The 19,100-nt window shown below is 40.3% G+C and overlaps 1 protein-coding gene and 1 pseudogene across 2 annotated transcripts in view; one reads left to right on the forward strand and one right to left on the reverse strand.

Moving 5' to 3' along the window:
- Fam76a (family with sequence similarity 76 member A) overlaps nucleotides 1–10,407 on the forward strand; it is a 31,548-nt gene extending 21,141 nt beyond the window's left edge. For both annotated transcript variants that reach the window (XM_063235873.1, XM_003471277.5), the window contains 2 exons: nucleotides 5,899–6,000; nucleotides 7,886–10,407. In XM_063235873.1, the coding sequence (XP_063091943.1) occupies nucleotides 5,899–6,000; nucleotides 7,886–7,972 (189 nt within the window). In that variant the 3' untranslated portion in view covers nucleotides 7,973–10,407. The remainder of the gene's footprint in view (nucleotides 1–5,898; nucleotides 6,001–7,885) is intronic.
- On the reverse strand, nucleotides 273–4,655 carry LOC106027946 (small ribosomal subunit protein uS10-like; annotated as a pseudogene).
- Nucleotides 10,408–19,100: the final 8,693 nt, after the last annotated feature.

Genomic DNA, 19,100 nt, shown 5'->3' on the forward strand with positions numbered 1-19,100 from the left:
CTTCATGATAAGACCAGTCTAAGAGTTATCCTTTCTCTGGAAGGTAGCTTTTTATATCCTTGTTCTAATTCATGTTTATAGTTATCTTATTTTCAAGTCTTTAGTATCTCATTTTTGCCTTAATAACAATGATAGCTAGCTTTTCTTAGATGCTTACTTTGTGTCTGTCTTTTGGAAGTATACTAGCTTAGGATGTGTGTAAACTCATTCTTTTTTTAATTTATTTTTTATTGATACATTTTTTTTTAACAATTGAGGATCAATTTATTAAAACAGTTGCTTTAGGCATCTGTGATGGTGACTTCAACCTCCACTCCTGGCTCAATGCTAATGGGAGTAATCTGCTTCACAATCTCAGGACTGTGCAAATCAGTGAGTCGTTTGTGGATTCTCATCTGGAAGCTATACCATGTCTTAAAACCTTCACCACAAGGCGTTTTTCTTGTAGTGATTCTCAAGGTCTTTACTAGGCATTCGAACGGGTCCTTTCACTCTGAGATCCTTTTCCTTTGCTCCTCTGATCGAGTCAGCACACACCTTTTCCAGCGACTTCACGTTGCAGCTGGTGAGGGTAATCCTAATTCGGTGAATCGCCACCTCTGGCTCCACAGGTGTTTTTCCAGTATCTTTAAACACCGGTGGGGCTTCCTGACCAACTTGTTCCTCGGAAAGAGCGACAGCAGTGAGTCAGGAGCAGGTGGTGGACGCTACCCAGCCATGCCACACCCACCACCACCTCCTGCTCGGAAAGCTTATTGGTACATTTTAGATATACAAAATGATAATATGCATCATAGGGGATTTGTATCAGTACATGATATATCTTGCTGCTACTGCTTTTTTTTTTTTTGTGCTGGGAATTGAACTCAGGACCTCACCTCTGCCAGGCAGGTACTGTGCCATTGAGCTATATCCCCAGCCCTTTTTTTTTTTCCCCATTTCCACAGTGGTTGCACCGGTCTACACTCCCACTAATAGTGGAGAAGGATTCCTTTTTCCCCACAGCCCCACCAGCATTTATTATTGGTTGAGTTCTTGATAATAGCCATTCTTTCTAGAGTGAGATGAAGTCTGAGCATTGTTTTAAATTGCATCTCTTGAATGACCAGTGATGTTGAACATTTTCTCATACATTGATTTATCATTTCTACTTTCTCTGAGAAGTGTCTGTTCATTTCAGATGCCCATTTTTTTAATTGAGTCTTTAAATTTGGGGAGTCTAGCCAGGCGAGGTACTAGACACCTGTAATCCCAGCACTTTGGAGGCTGAGACAGGAGAATTGCTGCAAGTTTGAGACCAGCCTAGGCTGTATAAGTGAGCTCAAGGGCAGTTTGGGCTACATAGCAAGACCCTGTCTCAAGAGTAAATAAATAGATTAATTAATTAACTAATTAGTTTAGGAGGTATGATGTGAGTTCTTCAAATATTATTGATGGTAGTCCTGACAGTGGTGCTCTGCTATTACTGAAGTTGAAAAACACCAGCAACAAAATAGATGCTAGTCCTTTGAGGAACACCTATAGGAAACACCATAGGAAATTTTTTCCTATGTCTCTGCACTTTGTTGGTGGTTTCTTCTGTGGTGTTAAAGCTTTTTGATAAGATGAGATCCAAAGTTGTTGATTCTTTGTCACAACATTTTGGAGCACTGGTTTGGTTGTCATGAATTTCTTCAAGTGTTGTTTGTCATGGGAGTATTTTATTTCTCATCAGTGTTGCCAGATATTTTTGTGAGATACATCAATCTGGGCTAAAGGTTGTTTCCTTAAGGGCTTGAAATACTTTTAAGTTCTCCTTGACTTGAGAGTTTGTGTTGAGAAGTCTGCTGTGATTCTGATGGGCTTTGTTTTATGTGTGATTTGTTTCTTTTCTCATGCAGCTTTTAATATTCTGTTTTTATATTGAATTTCTGGAATATTGACTATTATATACCTTGGTATAGTTTTTTTATTATTATAGTTAATAATGTATATAACACTGTATATAATAATGTAATAACATATGTCTCACTTATTTGTATGTTGAATTCTTTTTTCCATGTTTGGGAAGTTTTCTGCCATTACTTTATCAACAGGTGGTTTTTTATGTCATTGTTCTATTGCCTGTTTTTTCATTGTCTTGATCAATCTTATGTTATTCTTCTTTGTATCATCTAGCAACTGTTGGATTGACTTCTGTGTTCCTTGCTTTTTTTTGAGACACAGGGTCTTGCTATGCAGTTCAGGCTGGCCTTGAGCTCACTTTGTAGCCAAGGGTGGTCACAAACTTGCAACAATCCTCCTGCCTTAACCTCCCAGGTGCCGGGATTATAGGCATGTGCCACCACACCTGGGTCTCTTGCTATTTTTAAGAAACCTTTCTTGTCATGATCCCTAACTTCAGTCCTGTCTTCTGTATCTGAAATTCTGTCATCACATTGGCTCATTCTGCTTCATATACTTTCAGTAGAATTTTTTTTTTCAGTAGAATTTTTAATCTCCTGGTTATCTGTTTGAATCTATTTCATGGATTCCATTTCTCTCATATGTTGGGCATTCCTGGTTTCCATAATTTTCCTAAGCTCCTCTATTTTTTTTTCTGTATCTGCTCCAGAGTCACTAACTGTGTCTTTCATTATGATTGCCATCTCTGTAGTCACCTGAGATATTATTTCTGATTTGATTATTTCTAGCTTCATTCTTCTGCTGTTACCACTGCAGAGATTCAGGTGGGTGGCTCTGGAATTGTTCCAACTTGTTGTCCCCTAGGTTTGCCTTTGGTGAGCTGGAGGCCTGGGGTTGCACCTGGCTTAGGTGTCTTCTCATTTTCTGTTTCTGTTTTTTAGTTTAATTCCTGGGTTGATGCTTGAAAAAGGCTAATGGCAGGTAGTTTTATTGCTAGTGTTGAGGACTGAACAAAGCATAGAGGCATATGCCTGTAATCCCAGCACTAAGGAGGCTGAGGCAAGAGGACTGCCATGAATTCAAGGCCATCTTGTACATAGTGAGCTCAAAGCCAGGCTGAACTACACAGTGAGACCCTGTCTCAAAGGAAAAAAAATAGTATTGGGAGCTCTCAGTCATTAGGAAATGACTGTTTCTCAGAGATGTCTTCCTAGTGTAATGGCCTTTAAGTTTTGAGTCTCCTGCAAGAACCTAACCCTCCAGTTAGTGGGGGTGAGAATTTACTGTCCGTTTGACCAGCCCCCTGGTTCTTTGACACTGGCCTGTAGTACTGTTTGTGACCCTGAGGCAGTCTCAGTCTTGCCACCTCTTTCTGCGTTGAGATCCTTCTCTTCTCTCTCACCAGTGGTGTCAGTTCTCACTTCAGATCCTTACTGGGTCTCAGGGACCCATTGCCCTCTTTCTCCTCTTCCTCACATTGCTATATACCAGTGTCTGGACAGCAAATTTCAGAGAAGTGGTTTCTCAGCTGTTTACCACTCTGCCATCTTCCCAGAAGTCCCAGCTCATTCATTTATTATAACAACCTTTTTTTCCCTCTTGATTTTAGTGCTTTAAAACAAGGTCTCACTATGTAGCCTGGGCTGGCCTTGAAATTACAGTGATCCAAGGGCTGAGAATTTAGCTCAGCAGTGTAAGCATCTGCCTGGCAAGCGCAAGGTCATGAGTTCAATCCCTGATAACACAAAAAAGAAATTACAATGATCCTCCTGTCTCAGCCTCCCAAGTGCTGGGATTACCACACCCCATTTATGGCAACTTTGTGAGTAAGAATTATTACCTCATTTCACAGATGAGGAATGCCTCCAGTATTTTTCCTTCTTAAGATTCCAGTCTCCTTCCTGTGTTTTTTTTTTTTTCCCTAAGACCATACATTGTCTTGTGCCAAATTCAGAATGCTGTAACTCACTCTAAGTAGATAACAAAGACATTTATACTATTAAATTCTTCTCTTCCCTTTTCTTTCTTTCTTTTTTTCTTTTTTTCTTCTGAGACTGCTTCTCTGTGTCATCACAGCTGACTTTAAATTTCTGGGCTTAAGTCCTCCTGCCTGAACCCACCTTCTGTTAAATAAATTCCTGCATTCTTCTCTCACTTAATTCTCACCTCATTTTGCAGATAAGCAAATATATCCAAAGTGGTTGAATAGTGTGTCCAAATTGCTCACAAAATGATGAAACAGAGGAGTGGACTCAAGTCTTTTCTAATAACTGCTGTTTTTAATTCTGCCAGTAAGGTGGAAATTCACAGGAAGATACCGGTATTCTTTCCACTTTACTTGTGACTAGCAGATGAAAGTGGGCCCAAGTATATTTTATGTGCCCAGATCAGAATGGCACACAAAAAGACCTTTGCAAAACAGACAGAATGAACACGTGTTCCTACTGCTTTGCAGAATTAGGGTTTTGAAGCCAGGCATGTTAGTGCATGCCTGTAATCCCAGCACTTAAGAGGCTGATGCAGGAGGATCATCACAAGTTCAAGGCCTACTTGAGCTACACAGTTCAAAACTAGCCTGAATACATAGCGAGACCTTGTCTCCAAAAAAAACCAAAAACAATTAGGGTTTTGAAAAGTACAGAAACAAATAATAATATTGTATCCTGTGGCTTTCAGGACAAGGTCACACCTCATGGCTTGGGACACACTTTTCTACATCGCAGGTGCTGGTCCCTGGCCTCACCTCTTACCCTGTCTGGGTCATCAGTCATATCTGCCTGTGGCCATACTGCTTCCTTTGCTTGGGTGCCCTTCTTTCTGCTCACCTTAATTAAGTGCCTGTTGCTCCTGTTCCGTAGAACTCAGCTCACACACTATATCTCTGGTTTAGCTCTCCGCTGATCCTAGAATAGCATAGTCTGTAGAAGTGAGCCTAGAGTTTGAAATCCAGCTCTGTCACTTGCTAACACTATGGATGTTCTTGGCCAAGTTATTTAATCCTTTCTATGTCTTTATTTTCCTGTCTATAAAATGGTAATACTGTCCCTACTAGGTTATCATAAAGATTTAATGAAGCTGGGTGTGATGGCACCCACCTGTATCCCCAGAGTCTGAGGAGGAGGGGCATGAGTCGGAGGCCAGCCTGGACTACATAGCAAGACCTTGTACAGAATAGCTAAAAAAGGAGTTGGGGCTGGTGATGCACACCTGTAAGCCCAGCACTCAAGAAGGCTGAGGCAGGAAGATTGCTGCATATTCGAGGCCAGTTTGAGCTACATAGTGAGTTGAAGGACAGCCTGAACTACATAACAAGACCCTGTCTCAAGAAAAAAAATTGAATGAAGTAATAAAATCATTTTTTCTGGAACATGGTAAAAGTTCAGTAATTGGCAACATCTATTACTCCCATGGCTTTTCTCAAACCATTAGTTATCTTATATATTGTTTTATTTGGAGAAGTTGGCATATATTAAATACCTAAAATCTTAAGAATTTGTTAGTGGCTAAGAATCCAAAATGTTAATTCGGTACCAGACAGAATGGTTCATGTCTGTAGTCCCAGCTACTCTGAGGGCTGATTGCTGAAAGACAGTTGGAGCCTAGAATGATCAGGGCTAGACTGCTCAACAGTAAGGCACGTTGGGTGTGGTGGTGCATATCTGCAATACCAGCACTGCAATACCGGCTAAAGCAGGAGGATGGGGCCAGTTCAGGGCCAGCCTGGGCTACACAGTGAGTTTAAGCTCAGCCTAAAACTGCATAGCAAGACCCTGTCTCAAAAAACCAAAGGAGAGAAAGAAAAAAAAAATGAGACACTGACCTTTTAAAAAAACAAGGAATATTAGTTCAGGTAAGCTTTAGAATAAAATATAATACCTCCTGGCTTGTTGTAGGTATAGATCTGTGGGAGAGCCCTGGAGATTTCATGAATTTCGGAGACCATTTAGCTGTCTAATACCGAAACATTTTTCATTGCACAGAAATTTCTTCTAGTCACTACCTTTTATCCTTTAGATTACAGAGTTGAAGGCTGATTTTCAGTACCAGGAATCTCAGATGAGGGCCAAGATGAACCAGATGGAAAAAACCCATAAAGAAGTCACAGAACAATTGCAGGTGACTCTGCTTACTTTGTGTGGTGGCCTGGGGTAGTTGCCTGATTGTGGGTTTTTTTTTTTTTTTTTTTTTTTGTCTTTTTTAGTTTTTATCGGTACCGGGGATCGAACTCACGACTGCCTGCTTGCAAGGCAGGTGCTTATACCGCTGAGCTAAATCCCCAGCCCCTGCCTGATTGTGTTTTAACTATTCATCTCAGGAATTTTTTTTTTCAAAATATTGATGCATCACAAAATATTAATGAATCATTTTTGATGTATTTTATTGTTTTACTCTTGAATGTGTTCTATCTTTTCCTCTCAAAAATAGTAGGATTAATATATGTGTTCCTTATGGCCCAGGGATTTAGCTCAGTGACATAAGCACCTGCCTGGCGAGCACAAGGTCATGAGTTCAATCCCCAGTACCAAAATAAATAAAATAAATGTGTTTCTTGATTTTTTTAGGGTACCTAGTAGGATTTTAAATGTCTGAGTTAATTTCTATTTTTCCAGTTCATTAAAGGACTCCCTGGTTTGTTTGTACTGAGTAAAGCATACTTTTAATAAAACAGTGGGTCTAGTCGAGAGCCAGGTTATAACTTAGTGATACAATGCCTGCAAGGTCCTGAGGTTGATTCTTGGTACCAAAAATTAAAAATAAATAAATAGAACACTTAAAACAGTAGGTCCACTAGGCACGGTAACACATGCCAGTGATCCTAGCACATGGGAGACTGATGCAAGAGTGTCACCATGAGTTTGAGGCCAGCCTAGGCTACATAGTCAGTTCAAGACCAGCCTTAAGTACAAAGTGAGACCCTGTCTAAATAAATTAATTAATTAAAAGAAACCAACAGTGGAACCTTAGAGACAGAAACACCTTCATTGGCGCCTAGCAAATATTGTTTTCTCTGAACCAAGTGTCAAGCCCTGGAGCTTTCTGCTACTTTCCACCTCTGAAATTGCATTAAAGCTCTTTTACTGTCCTTGAGGTCTGGAAAGTTTATTTTTATTTATTTATTTTTGTCTTTTTCATTTTTATCGGTACCAGGGATCGAACTCACAACCGCCTGCTTGCAAGGCAGGTGCTTATGCCGCTGAGCTAAATCCCCAGTCCCCGAAAGTTTATATTTTTAATCCCATGGAAATATTACTAGAATTCTGGTGAGTTAATTCCAATCTACCACTCCCAGTGCAACCTATGGCGAGAATAAAGACTAAGACATATTTACAGTTAAAGGTAGTCAAGGAGTCCTGAGTCCAGTCCAGATGAAGGTTCACAGAACAAAGGCCTCGACCCAGCACCTAACCCCGATTTTATTAATTCATTAAGAAGGGAGTGGCTCAAGGCTGAGTGACTGGGAGAATGGGAAATAGGTGAATGCTCTGAGCTAGCGAGGAGGCCAGAAAGCACCTCTGAAATGCGCAGAGAGGAGCGAATGCAGAAAAGCCAGTCTGCATAACACGACTAGGGTAGCATTTAACATTTAGGGGGCTGTTGGTTCAGTTTCTGATGTGTGAACTTTTATGTTTACACATGGGGAGTCATGCCCTCTTATCTTGAGGCTGGAACCCAGTTGACACTGGCTCTGCATCCGCTGGGCTCAGCCATTTAGGGGAGAAACAGGACTGTGCTTGGCTTCAGAGATTACACATCAATACCTCAACTAGCCCTGTTAACACTGTTTAGAGCCAATTGAAGGGAAAAGCAAATCAGATTTAGCTAAAGTAGAAGTAATTCTTCTGTATTCAAGGGAGAATCATCCATATGGTCTTCTGCAGACTTGACACTGTTCTTGTTCTTGTACTTCTACATTGTCTGCTTGCATATCTGCATGGAAAATGTATGCTACTATTTTTTTTATTATTACTATCCATTAAACTTAATTTTATTTCTCTTTAAGGCCAAAAACCGAGAGCTCCTGAAGCAAGCAGCTGCCTTGTCCAAGAGCAAGAAGTCTGAGAAGTCAGGAGCTATAACTTCTCCATGATGGCCACAGGCTGCTGCCCAGCAGGGCTGATGGCGTCACCTTGGGTTAGGCTTAGAGACCTGGCTGTTCTCTGGGAACCTCGAGCTTTCTGAAGAAATCTCCATTTTACTATAGTCACCCTTCTGTGTGTGTGTGTGTGTGTGTGCGTGCGGTGGGCTGAGTGGAAACACCTGGTCGTGCTGTGTTATGACTGCATGCTTGAGTGTTTGTGTGTCACGCTCACCTCTTCTTTCTCTCAGTCAGCTCCTTCCACTCTTCCTCTTTCTCACCTCCCTGTCCTTGCTTCCTTTCTCTCTCTCCTTCCCTCCCCCCTCCTCCTCTCTCTCTCTCTCTGTCTGTCTCTGTTTTGGTACTATTCTTTGTTTTTTGTGTGGTGGTCACTGCTCAGTGTTATGTGCAGAATGATTTTTTTCTGTCCATCCTTGCATCCTGCCATACCTGTGAGCAAATAGTTCAGCATTAAGTATCTATCACTGCCACCTCTGAACTTTGCAAAACTGCCACCTTAAGACTGGTACAAGGAGAGACGCTTTCTCTCTCCAGTAAACCTTTTGCTTCAGGGTATACTCTTGGGGTTTTTTCCAGGTATATTATGTATGAACTTTGTACTATGTATAGCCAGAGTTTTATTTATTTTTTAAAAAAAGAAACCTTTTCTTGATAAAGGAAAAATGGTAGCCTAGGTAAGTTCTTCTTGTAAAAAGTGATGCTTCTTGGGGGAAAAAGAAACAGTCCTGTACTCTAACTTTTAGTAAAAGGATCAGATGTTTTCTTACCTTAAAAACTGATTGCTAAGGTGAATTCAGTGCATAAGTATGGAGTTAAGTGCCTTTTGGAGGATTTCTTGGAAGAGCATTTAAGGAGATACTTAAAGGAGGTTGCAAAGATTTGAACAGTCTGTCTTTTTCAGTAAGGGCAGAAAGAAAGGTTGTCCAGGTTATACTGGACACTTCCCTCCCCCACCCTTTTCTTATTCTTTTACATGATTGGTTTTAAATTCTCACACTGCCACTTTTTGTTTTTTAATACCCTATACTTACCAGTTGTCATACTGAGCTATTGTCAGAAAACTTCTTTTTACATGAGCAGATTCAAAATAAGGTCTTTGGGCTGGGGATATAACTCAGTGCAAAGCCCTAGGTTGAATCCTCAGTACTGAAAAAAAAAAAAAACCAAAATGGAGTCTTTGAAGTGTAAAACATTTCAGGGGTCAGTACAAGCTATCGAAGTGTGGGTATGGGTCTTAGTGGGAGAAGTGATGTCACTGTACCCTCTTCCTGTTCCACCCACCCTAGTCTGTACACTTCCTGCTCTCAGTGGCAATGTATTGAAAACAAGAGATGCTCAGAGGCAGGGTGCCTTCAGCCAGAGTTGGATGTGCTCTGTTTTCTCCAGTCAATAGGCCTATGGATTTGCTTCTCCAAGAAAGTGAATACATTTGCATTGTTAGCTGTACTCTCAGGTCCTTAAAGGGAGGTTTCAGAAATAAATTAGGGATGTATAGTCTGTGCCATGAAATAGGACAGGAACAGCTATCCCGGAGTCATAAAGTGTTTAGAGTTAAAGGTGATGAGCGCAGATGACATTGTACATCAGTCTATGAAAACAGTAGCAGTAAATGTAACTTGTCAGAAGCAAATGTTGTATGATTTAGGATAACATTTGCATTAAGTAGAACCACACAATATAACAAGACAAAGATGTGGAAGTGGATGGCTTCCTTCTGATGAGAGATACCATGGACCATGTTTATATATCACCCTAGTAGGGGATATAATTTTTCCTTCTAAGCAAGGAAAACTGCAGTGCTAAATAGTTTCTAACTTTCTTTTTCTTTTTTTTTTTTTTTTTTTTAGACAGGTCTTGCTGTGTAGTTCTGGCTGGCCTTGAACTCACTATTAGCCCAGGCTGGCCTACAACTTGCAGCGATCCTGCCTCAGCCTCCCAAGTGCTGGGATTACAGGCGTGTTATCACGCCTGGCCAGTTCTGTAAATTTTTTTGAATGAGAAACTTTTGGGTAAAGATATTTTTCAGATGCATTTGCATTGGGAAAAGATCATGGAAAAAATGACAGTCATAATTTTTTTTAAATTTAAAAGACTGAGAAATTCTGCTGTATGAAGTATGACAATACAAAAAACACATTTAGTTTTATACTAAATCTTTTTTTAAAGTCTTGGCATTTAATATAAAGCAAACCCACACATTTTCTAACTTTCTGTAAGTTCCTAAAAGGAAAAAAAGAAACCTCGGTCTTAAAATTTGGTTTTTAAAAATCATGATAGTTTACCATAAAGCTGAGTAGCTAACTTTTGGTAACACCTTTTGTTTCTTTGTATATTTATAATAATGGACATTTTAAAACACAGGAATGTTTTGGTTTGTACAGACTTTGACAAATGTGTGTTAATAAAATTCATATTGATAAGTGTAATTTCTGCTTCTTGTCTTCTTTTTTTCCTTCCTTTCTTTCCTCTCTGCCTCACTCCCTTCTTCCCTTCCTTCCTTGGAATTTTGGAATTGAATCCAGGCTTTTTGTACTGAACTATTTTCCCAGGCTTTATTTAAAAAACAAAAAAAATTGAGGCTGGGTCTCTCTTAAATTGCCGGGCTGTGCCTCAGCCTTGGCCTGCTGGGATTACAGACCTATGCCAGTCCCTCCCTCTGTCTTCCTGGGAAGTCAAGTCCAAGGCTGTACGCATCCTAGACAAGTGCTCTACCGCTGAGCTCCCCTACCTTTTGCTTTATTTTGAGATAGGATTCTACTACATTGCGTAGATGGTACTCAAACTTTTGATCCTTGTACCTCAGCTCCCAAGCTGGACGTTTTTTTTTGCTGGTTCACCAATAGACATAGCCAGTATGTCCTTTCACCCTGGAGACAATATTTTTCTTAGACTAACAAGTTTCATATCTATCAGATGATAAATTCATTCCCTTTGATTTTGTTTACCCAACTCCAGTACTTCATGTATGCCAGGCAGAAGGGTTACAGCAGTGACAAAAACCCACAACTGAGTGTGGAGGTCCAAGCCCGTAATCCCAGCACAAGGAAGGGTGAGGCAGGAGAATCAGTGAGTTCAAGGTCAATCTGAACTACATAGTGAGACCCTGTCTCAAGGAAACCTCACACTCAAAACCAGAAAAACCCCAGCAGTTATCATCTTTGTGGGGCTTCCATCAAGTGGAATTTGGACAACATCATACCAGTTTTTCCTTGTCTTTTATGTTTACCATTGTCATCCAAAATACAGTGGAGTACAGAATAAATCTTCATAAGGAGTGAGTAAAAGCATTTTGAATTGCCAGCTCAAAAGGAAGAAACAAATGTACTAATTAGATTGAAATCTTAGCACTAGTACATTTTTATATTAGAAACAGGTGCCTTTTGCCAGGTGAAAGCCTATAATCTTGGCACTTGGGAAGCTGAAGCAGGAGCATGATTATAAGTTCAAGGCCAGCCTGACTACATAGCAAGACCCTGTCTCAGAAACAAAAAGGTGCCTTTCAGATAACTGTCATTGTCACATTTTGGTCATCCTAACCTATAAAATGTTATTTGCTCTAAATAAAGTTACTTTACAGATTGTTTATAACTATTGTGTGAATTTTTTTTCTTTTTTAATTAGATTTTATTGGTACATTTAAAAAATGCATGACCATATTCATCACAGACAATGTGTACCTATACATGATATAACATTTCTTTTTTTCTGTTCCCCCATCCTCCAACCCTTCATGCCTTCATTTACAAACTCTTGTTTCCATTTTTTACTTCTTTTGTCATTTTTTTCCCACTTTTCCTTCTTCCTTTTCCTCCTCCCCCTTCCTTGTTCCCCTCCCCATTTGGACATTTCTTTCTATTTCTGTGTGAAATAATGTATCCATTTGCTCAGGCTTAAAAAACACATGGCAGGGGCTGGAGTTTTAGCTCAGTGGCGCAAGTGTCTGCTTGGCAAACGCAAAGCCATGAGTTTGATCCCCAGTTAAAAAAAAAACAAAAACAAAACATGGCAGCCCAGAATATACCTGGCAAATGTCATGGGTTTGATTGCTGGCACCAAAAAACACATAGCAAGTTCCTGTAATCCCAGCAGTTGGGAGGCTGAGGTAGGAAGATCACTATAAATTGAAGCCACTCTCTGTGTAGATCCTATCTCAAACAAAAAGAGGTGGGAATGTTATTCAGTGTAAAGCTTGGGTTCTATCTCTAGTACTACCAAAAAAATCATTTTAATATGTCTGTCGGCTCTTCTGTCCAAGAATTTAGATGGGGTGCTGTGGAGACATTTGAATCTTCTCAGAAAGATTCTAAGGCCCAAGGGCACTCTTTAAGGCTAGAATCCTCCTTCCAGAGGCTCAGTGTCCTGTACTGTAGCACCTGGGCTACAGTGAATGGAGGCCTGGTAGCGCTGATGAGGGAACTGATGTGACCCCTCCATGGGTTCTGCCTGCCCAGCGCGGTGGCCCCAAGGTCATGAACTGCCTTCTGTGGCTTTCAAAACTCCAAGCACACATCCGCCCTATTCAGAGCAGTTAGAAGCCCACACAAATCTGGGGCTGGGGATTTAGCTCATGTTGCAAGCAGGCAGTCATGAGTTCGATCCCCGGAACCCATAAAAAACAAAAAGACAAAAAAAAAAAAAAAAAAAAAAAAAGAAGCCCACACAAATCTAAGGAAAGAACAAACAGATCCTTTCCCTTGATGGGAAAGCAGAAAAGCATTAGGACAGGAGCTACTGTGGTGACCATTTTATACAATCTGTCACACAGGGAGTCGATTCTGAAATTAAATCAGAGCTGAGAAAGACAAGCTATAACTCCTTTTTATTTTGGCAATCCTGGGTATTGAATCCAGTGCTTTTGCATTCAACTACATTCCAATTCCCTACCTTTTTTTAGATAGGTTTTTGCTAAATTGCTGTATTGCTGGGGCTGGAGGTTTAGCTCAGCGGCATAAGCACCTGCCTTTCAAGCAGGCAGTCGTGAGTTCGATCCCCGGTACTGATAAAAAGGAAAAAGACAAAAAAAAAAAAAAAAAAAAAAATGCTGTATTGCCCAGATTAAAGTCAAACTTGTGATCCTCTTGCCTCAGCCTCCCAGAGTGCTAGAGTTACAGGTATGCGCCACCGTGCCTTCGTGAACAGATCACTGAGTTTTGGTGAATGTATGCTGTTGTGTAATCACCACCAGCAAAATATAAAATATGCCATCATGTCCAAAACTTCCCTGTGTCCTTTGGTAATCCTCTTCCCTTCGTCCACCCCTGGCAAACATCAATCTGACTTTTATTCCTAAAGCTTTGCCTTTAACAGACTCATAAATGGTATGTGGCCTTTTGTGCCACCATCTCATGTGGCATGTATTTCTGAGATTCAGTCATGTTATTGCATGTCTCTATTTTATCCCATGTTTTAGTAGGTTTTGTTTTCCTTTTTTTGTGGTACTCCAAGGCCTTCACATGGAGCTACATCCCCATCCCTTATTTTTTGTTTTGAAACAGAGTTTCACTAGGTTGCTAAGTTGCCAGACTGAGCTCAAACCATCCCCCCCCCCCCCACTGGGGATCAAACTCAGGACCTTGTGCTTGCCAGGCAGGCGCTTATGCCCCTGAGCTAAATCCCCTGCTACCTGAGCTCAAATTTTTGATCTTCCTGCCTCAGCCTCCAAGAGTGTTAGGATGACAGGCATGTCATGTGCCACAACCCCCAGTTTAGTGGTTTCTTTTCATAGCTGATAGTTTTCCATAGTGTGTATGTACTTTTCTTTTTTTTTTTTTTTTTTTTTTTTGGTCTTTTTCCTTTCTATCGGTACCAGGGATTGAACTCACGACTGCCTGCTTGCAAGGCAGGCGCTTATGCCGCTGAGCTATATCCCCAGCCCCAGTGTGTATGTACTGACAACTTGTTTATCTACTCAGGAGCAGCAGCTGATAGGACATAACTGTTTCTCTCTCTCTCTCTGCATCAGCTGTTCCTATTTTTTTTTTTTTTTTTTGGTTATTATGAACAAAGCTGCCTTAAGCATTTACATGCAGGTCTTTCTGTCGATACATCTTTTTATTCTTCTCGTGTAACACCTAGGGTTGGGATTGCTGGGCTGCATGGAACATTTGTGTTTAGTTTTATGAGTTTGTCACACTTGTGTCCAAAGTGATGGTTTCTGTGCCATAGTGTTGATGGAGACTTACTTGTAACTTAATTTCTCCACCGACCTACTTCCCTTCTCAAAAAGCTTACTGGTGAGAGTGATGCTTCAGCTTTAAAATAGTAGACTTGCTGCCAAGGCACATCATACAGAAGAAGCCACACATCACAAGTAAACACCTTGATGAGTTTACACAAAGCAAACACTCCAATGGAAACACACCCAGAAATAGAATTTTGTAGACTCATCTCATATGCCCATTCCTACGCACTCCCTATCTCCTCAGAACTATTATCTGACTTTTAATCACATGCAATAAGAATATATTTAAATTATACTACACTTATGAGATTTTTCCCATCAATAAGAAAGACCAAATAACTTATATACACTATGAATAAACTTCAGAAATATTCATTGAAACCAGACGGGGCTGGGGATTTAACTCAGCGGCATAAGCGCCTGCCTTGCAAGCAGGCAGTCGCGAGTTCGATCCCTGGTACCGATAGAAAGGAAAAAGAAAAAAAAAAAAAAATGACATATACTAAATATATAAAACATGGAGTCTAAGAACAGGAAAAAGTAATCTGCAGTGATAAAAATCAGAAAGCAGTATCTGGGTGTGAGGGTAATTAATTGGAAAGGAGAATAATTTGAGAAAAAATTCTGGGATGATTATGAAAATCTCTATCTTGGTTTCACTGGTATTGAACATGAGTGCATGTTTCAAAATTCACTGGACTGAACATTTGATATTTTGTGCAATCTGTTATATATCAGTTATAATTCAGAAAAATTAAGTACTGAAAAATGCTGTTCAGTCCTAAAAAAGTCGGCTGTGAACACGGCTTTTGGAACACATATGTATGCAAATCAATTGAGTATATACTTAGGAGAAGAATTGTTGGGTTGTAGGATACATATGAAGCTGGACTCTGCCATTTACTGGTTCATGTATTGGCCAAGCACCTAGATACCTCTAGACTCCAGAATACTGCTTCCTTATCTGTATCAGGGCACTAATATCACCTTGATGGGGTAAATGTAAAAAGACTTTTTGTAATTAGAAAAAAAAAAACTGGAGAGATCTTAATCGCTACAGTCTGAGATTTTCAGAAAATGTGCTGTTTGAACTGTCAGTAAGAACAGAATATTCCATTCCTCCCTACAAGATCTGAGTTACTTTGACACAGAGAAGCAGCCTCAATTTCTGACCCAGGTGTAGAGCTTCAGATAAGCGGCTTCCAAATACAATATTCCACATTTATCTTCACTTGTAGTTTCCAAGGAAACAGGATCCCCGGTCCTCTGGTTAGCTCAGGCTTGATGATAATCCCTTTATACATAAGCTATCAAAACATTGCTTCTGGGCTGGGGAAATGGCTCAGTCACAGCATACTTGCACTTGCTTAGCATGCTCACGGCCCTAAGGATGATCCCCAGAATGCCAAAAAGAACAGAAGAAAAAAAACCCTTTCCAAAACAGCTTCTTTTAAATTTTACCTGCACTCCATCTTTCTTCCAAATTCTAGAGTAACTTTCCTTCTTCCCATCTTGGTGACATACCACATGGTTCCTCTTCTGTGCGGTTTCCTTGGCAGCAGCAAATTAATAAACTCAACTTTGTCAGACCACAGGTGGTCTTTATCAGATGGGCTTTATTTCAGAGCTTACTAATTGTGAGTGCAAAATGTTTGTTCCATTTGGTACCTACTAGGCACTTAAGAAATGCTAAAATTATTTTGTATTATTCACATATTGCTTTAATAAATGTTTATTTGATATTGAGTATTTTCAAGGCACAAATTTAGTGCTATGAGAGATATGCAGAAGAAAAAACTACTCAATTCTTTGTTTATACAACTTTGGGGATCGAATCCAGAGCCTTTGTACTGAGCTACAGCCCTAGAGTTTTCTGTCTTTTACTTTGAGACAGGGTTTTGCTAAGTCACAGAGTTACCTAGGCTGAGCTCCAGGCCTCCTGTTACCCCGCTGGGGGTCTTGTCCAGGCTCATTCTTTGATGTTGCAAACAAAGAATTGAGCAGGACACCCAAGAATTGCAGCAGGATTAATGATTTATTTGAAAGAAAAATGACAAGATATACTCCACAGAGTGGGAGCATGTCAGGAAGAAGAGCTCAAGGCCCCAAGAGGGGCTTGGTGTTGAAGGTTTTGTCTTAGGGTTTGAGGTGAGTGGTGGAGTTTTTGACCTTTTATGGCTCTTAGAGGAAGAAACTGTTCTGGGTTACAAAGCCCACAGGGAGATCAAGTCTGCATAGTCAGTGACGTGATAATTAGGGTTGGGGTTGGTTGGCCAAGGGTTGTAGAAAAACAGTTAGGGACCTGCTGAGGGACTGGTTGTGTTAAAGCCAGGTTACTTGGTTACTCTTTCCATTGTGTTTAGACTCATGCATCCTGATCCTAGGCCAATGTTTAACTCACCAGGTGGATCTAGTCCCAGAAAGGGGCTCCAAGGCAGGCCCTCCTTTTTTCCCCAACTATTTTCTTGCTTACCTGATGCCTCAGATCTACCCCAGAGAGCAGGCTCTGAAGCCTTCCAGAGTGCTGATATTACAAATATGTGCTGCCACACCCTGCTCATTTTTATTTTATATAGAAAAAAAAGACAACTGTATCTTCAATTTCTAGGAGAATATTACCCACAGAGCATCGCTTTAAATAGTGTTAAATGCAAACAAACAAAAATCTCAAGGTTATTTTTCCAGGTAAAAAAGTACAATCACAGCCAGGGATACAGCTCAGTGGCACAATGCCTGCCTGGCAAATACAAGGCCCTGAGTTTGATTCCTGGTACCAAAAAAAGAAAAAAGAAAAAAAAAAAAAAAACCCAATTATCTGGCCCTGGTGAGGCATGCTAATTCCAGCACTGAGAGGCTGGGGAAGGAGGCTAGGAGGACTGCCGGTTTGAGCTTAGCCTGTACAATTTAGCCATTTGGTGAGATGCTGTCTCAAAATAAGAAATAATAAAAAGGCTGAGGATGTAGCTCAGGGTGAAGTTCAATCCAAAATACCATACAGAAAGTGCAATTTATATAATTCAAGACTCAAAAAACGTCCCAAAGGATGTCTAGATTTTTTTTTTTTGTTTTTTTTTTTTTTTTTGTCTTTTTGAGACAGGGTCTCATTGTGCAGTTCAGGCTGGCGTTGAGCTCATGTAGCCAAGGCTGGTCTCAAACTCGAAATGATCCTCCTGCCTCAGCCTCCCGAGTGCTGGGATTACAGGCGTGAGCCACCACATCCGGCTAGGATGTCTAGATTTAATAACCAAATTCAGTAGTGTAACTGGATACAATGTCAAATACTCAAAAATCAATAACACTCCTGTACACAAATAACAAATTTGCTGACAGAAAAATTAGGGAAGCAACACTGTTGCAGGCAGCTGAGTTAGTTAGAAACATTATAGGCAGTGAGATAGGGATAGGTCCAGGCCACGGGTCAGAGCAGATACCTTACAAATGTGGGGGATGACAGGCATCTCCGCTGTGAGCCAGTCAAGACAAAAGATCAAACAAATGCATCCACATCCTAAGGACTGATATTCTAAATAGCTCCCTATCACCCTGAGGAAGCCAGGAGTCACCATCCCAGTCCCCTAGGAAAGAGTCACTGCTCTCTAAGAATGCCTGCTTTCTGCATGACTCACTTCTCATTTGTCCCTAATGAAATCATTTTTACCTGAACTATTAATCTTATTAACCATAGTTCTGTCCCACCTCATGCCCATCTGACGTGTAAGTTCTCAGTTTTCCCCATTTTAAACCCGTCTCATCCCGTGATTTTACGCTATAAAAGTCCCTGGAAAAGAGAGTCCTTGGCAACCCACTCAGGACCCCTTCTGTCTCTCTCAGACAGGAGCTTTCTTTCTTTCAATAAATATATTCTACTCTTAACCTCCAATGCTGCTAAAATTCATTCTTCAATTTTAGAGAACACAAACTCATACCGGACATAGTAGTTCGGGAGTTTCATTCCCCCTATATCAACACCTTTCACAACATCATCCAAAAAGTGAAATTCCTAGGAATCTAACAAAGTAAACCAGGCACGGTAGCATATGCCTGTCATCCCAACACTTGAGAGGCTGAGGCAGGAAGAACGCTGTGAGTTTGAGGCCAGCCTGGGCTACAAAGTGGGTTCAAGGCCAACCTGAACCACATAATTAAACCCTGCTTCAAAAAAGACCAAAAAAGGGGCTGGGGATTTAGCTCAGCGGCATAAGCGCCTGCCTTGGAAGCAGGCAATTGTGAGTTCGATCCCTGGTACCGATAAAAAGGAAAAAGACAAAAAAAAAAAAAAAAAAAAAAAAAAAAAAAAAGAATGCAAAAGAGACCAAAAAAGATTTAACTCAGTGATGTAAGTACCTGCCCAGCAAGTGTGAGGTCATGAGTTTAATCCCCGGTATCATCCAAAACAAAATAATAATAATAATTAATTAAAAAATAGAAAAGGAAGTAAAAGACCTTTATATCAAAAACTGTAGTACTCTGAAAAGTATATTGAAGAGGATATCAGAAAATGGAAAAGATATGCTTTGTGTTTGGGTAGGAAGAACTAATATAATGAAATTGTTATACAGATTTACTGTAATCTAAATCAAAATACCAACAGTGTACCTCACAGAATTAGAGACAAGAAACCTGAAATTCATTTGCAACCAGAAGAGATCTAGAATAGCAAAAGCAATGCTGTGCAACAAAGGCAAGGCAGGGAGCATCAAAATCCCTGATTTGAAATTATACTACAGGGGCTGGGGATTTAGCTGTGGCATAAGCGCCTGCCTTGCAAGCAGGCAGTCATGAGTTCGATCCCTGGTACCGATAAAAAGGAAAAAGACAAAAAAAAAAAAAAAAAAGAAAGAAAGAAAGAAATTATACTACAAAGCTACTGTGATTAAAAAAAAACAAAACAAAACAAAAAAAACCAGCATGGTACTGGGGGAAAGAAAAACAGACCCA

Source organism: Cavia porcellus, unplaced genomic scaffold, assembly GCF_034190915.1.
Source record: "Cavia porcellus strain 051 isolate PalLab524CR breed Dunkin Hartley unplaced genomic scaffold, mCavPor4.1 scaffold_25, whole genome shotgun sequence".
NCBI lineage: Eukaryota > Metazoa > Chordata > Mammalia > Rodentia > Caviidae > Cavia > Cavia porcellus.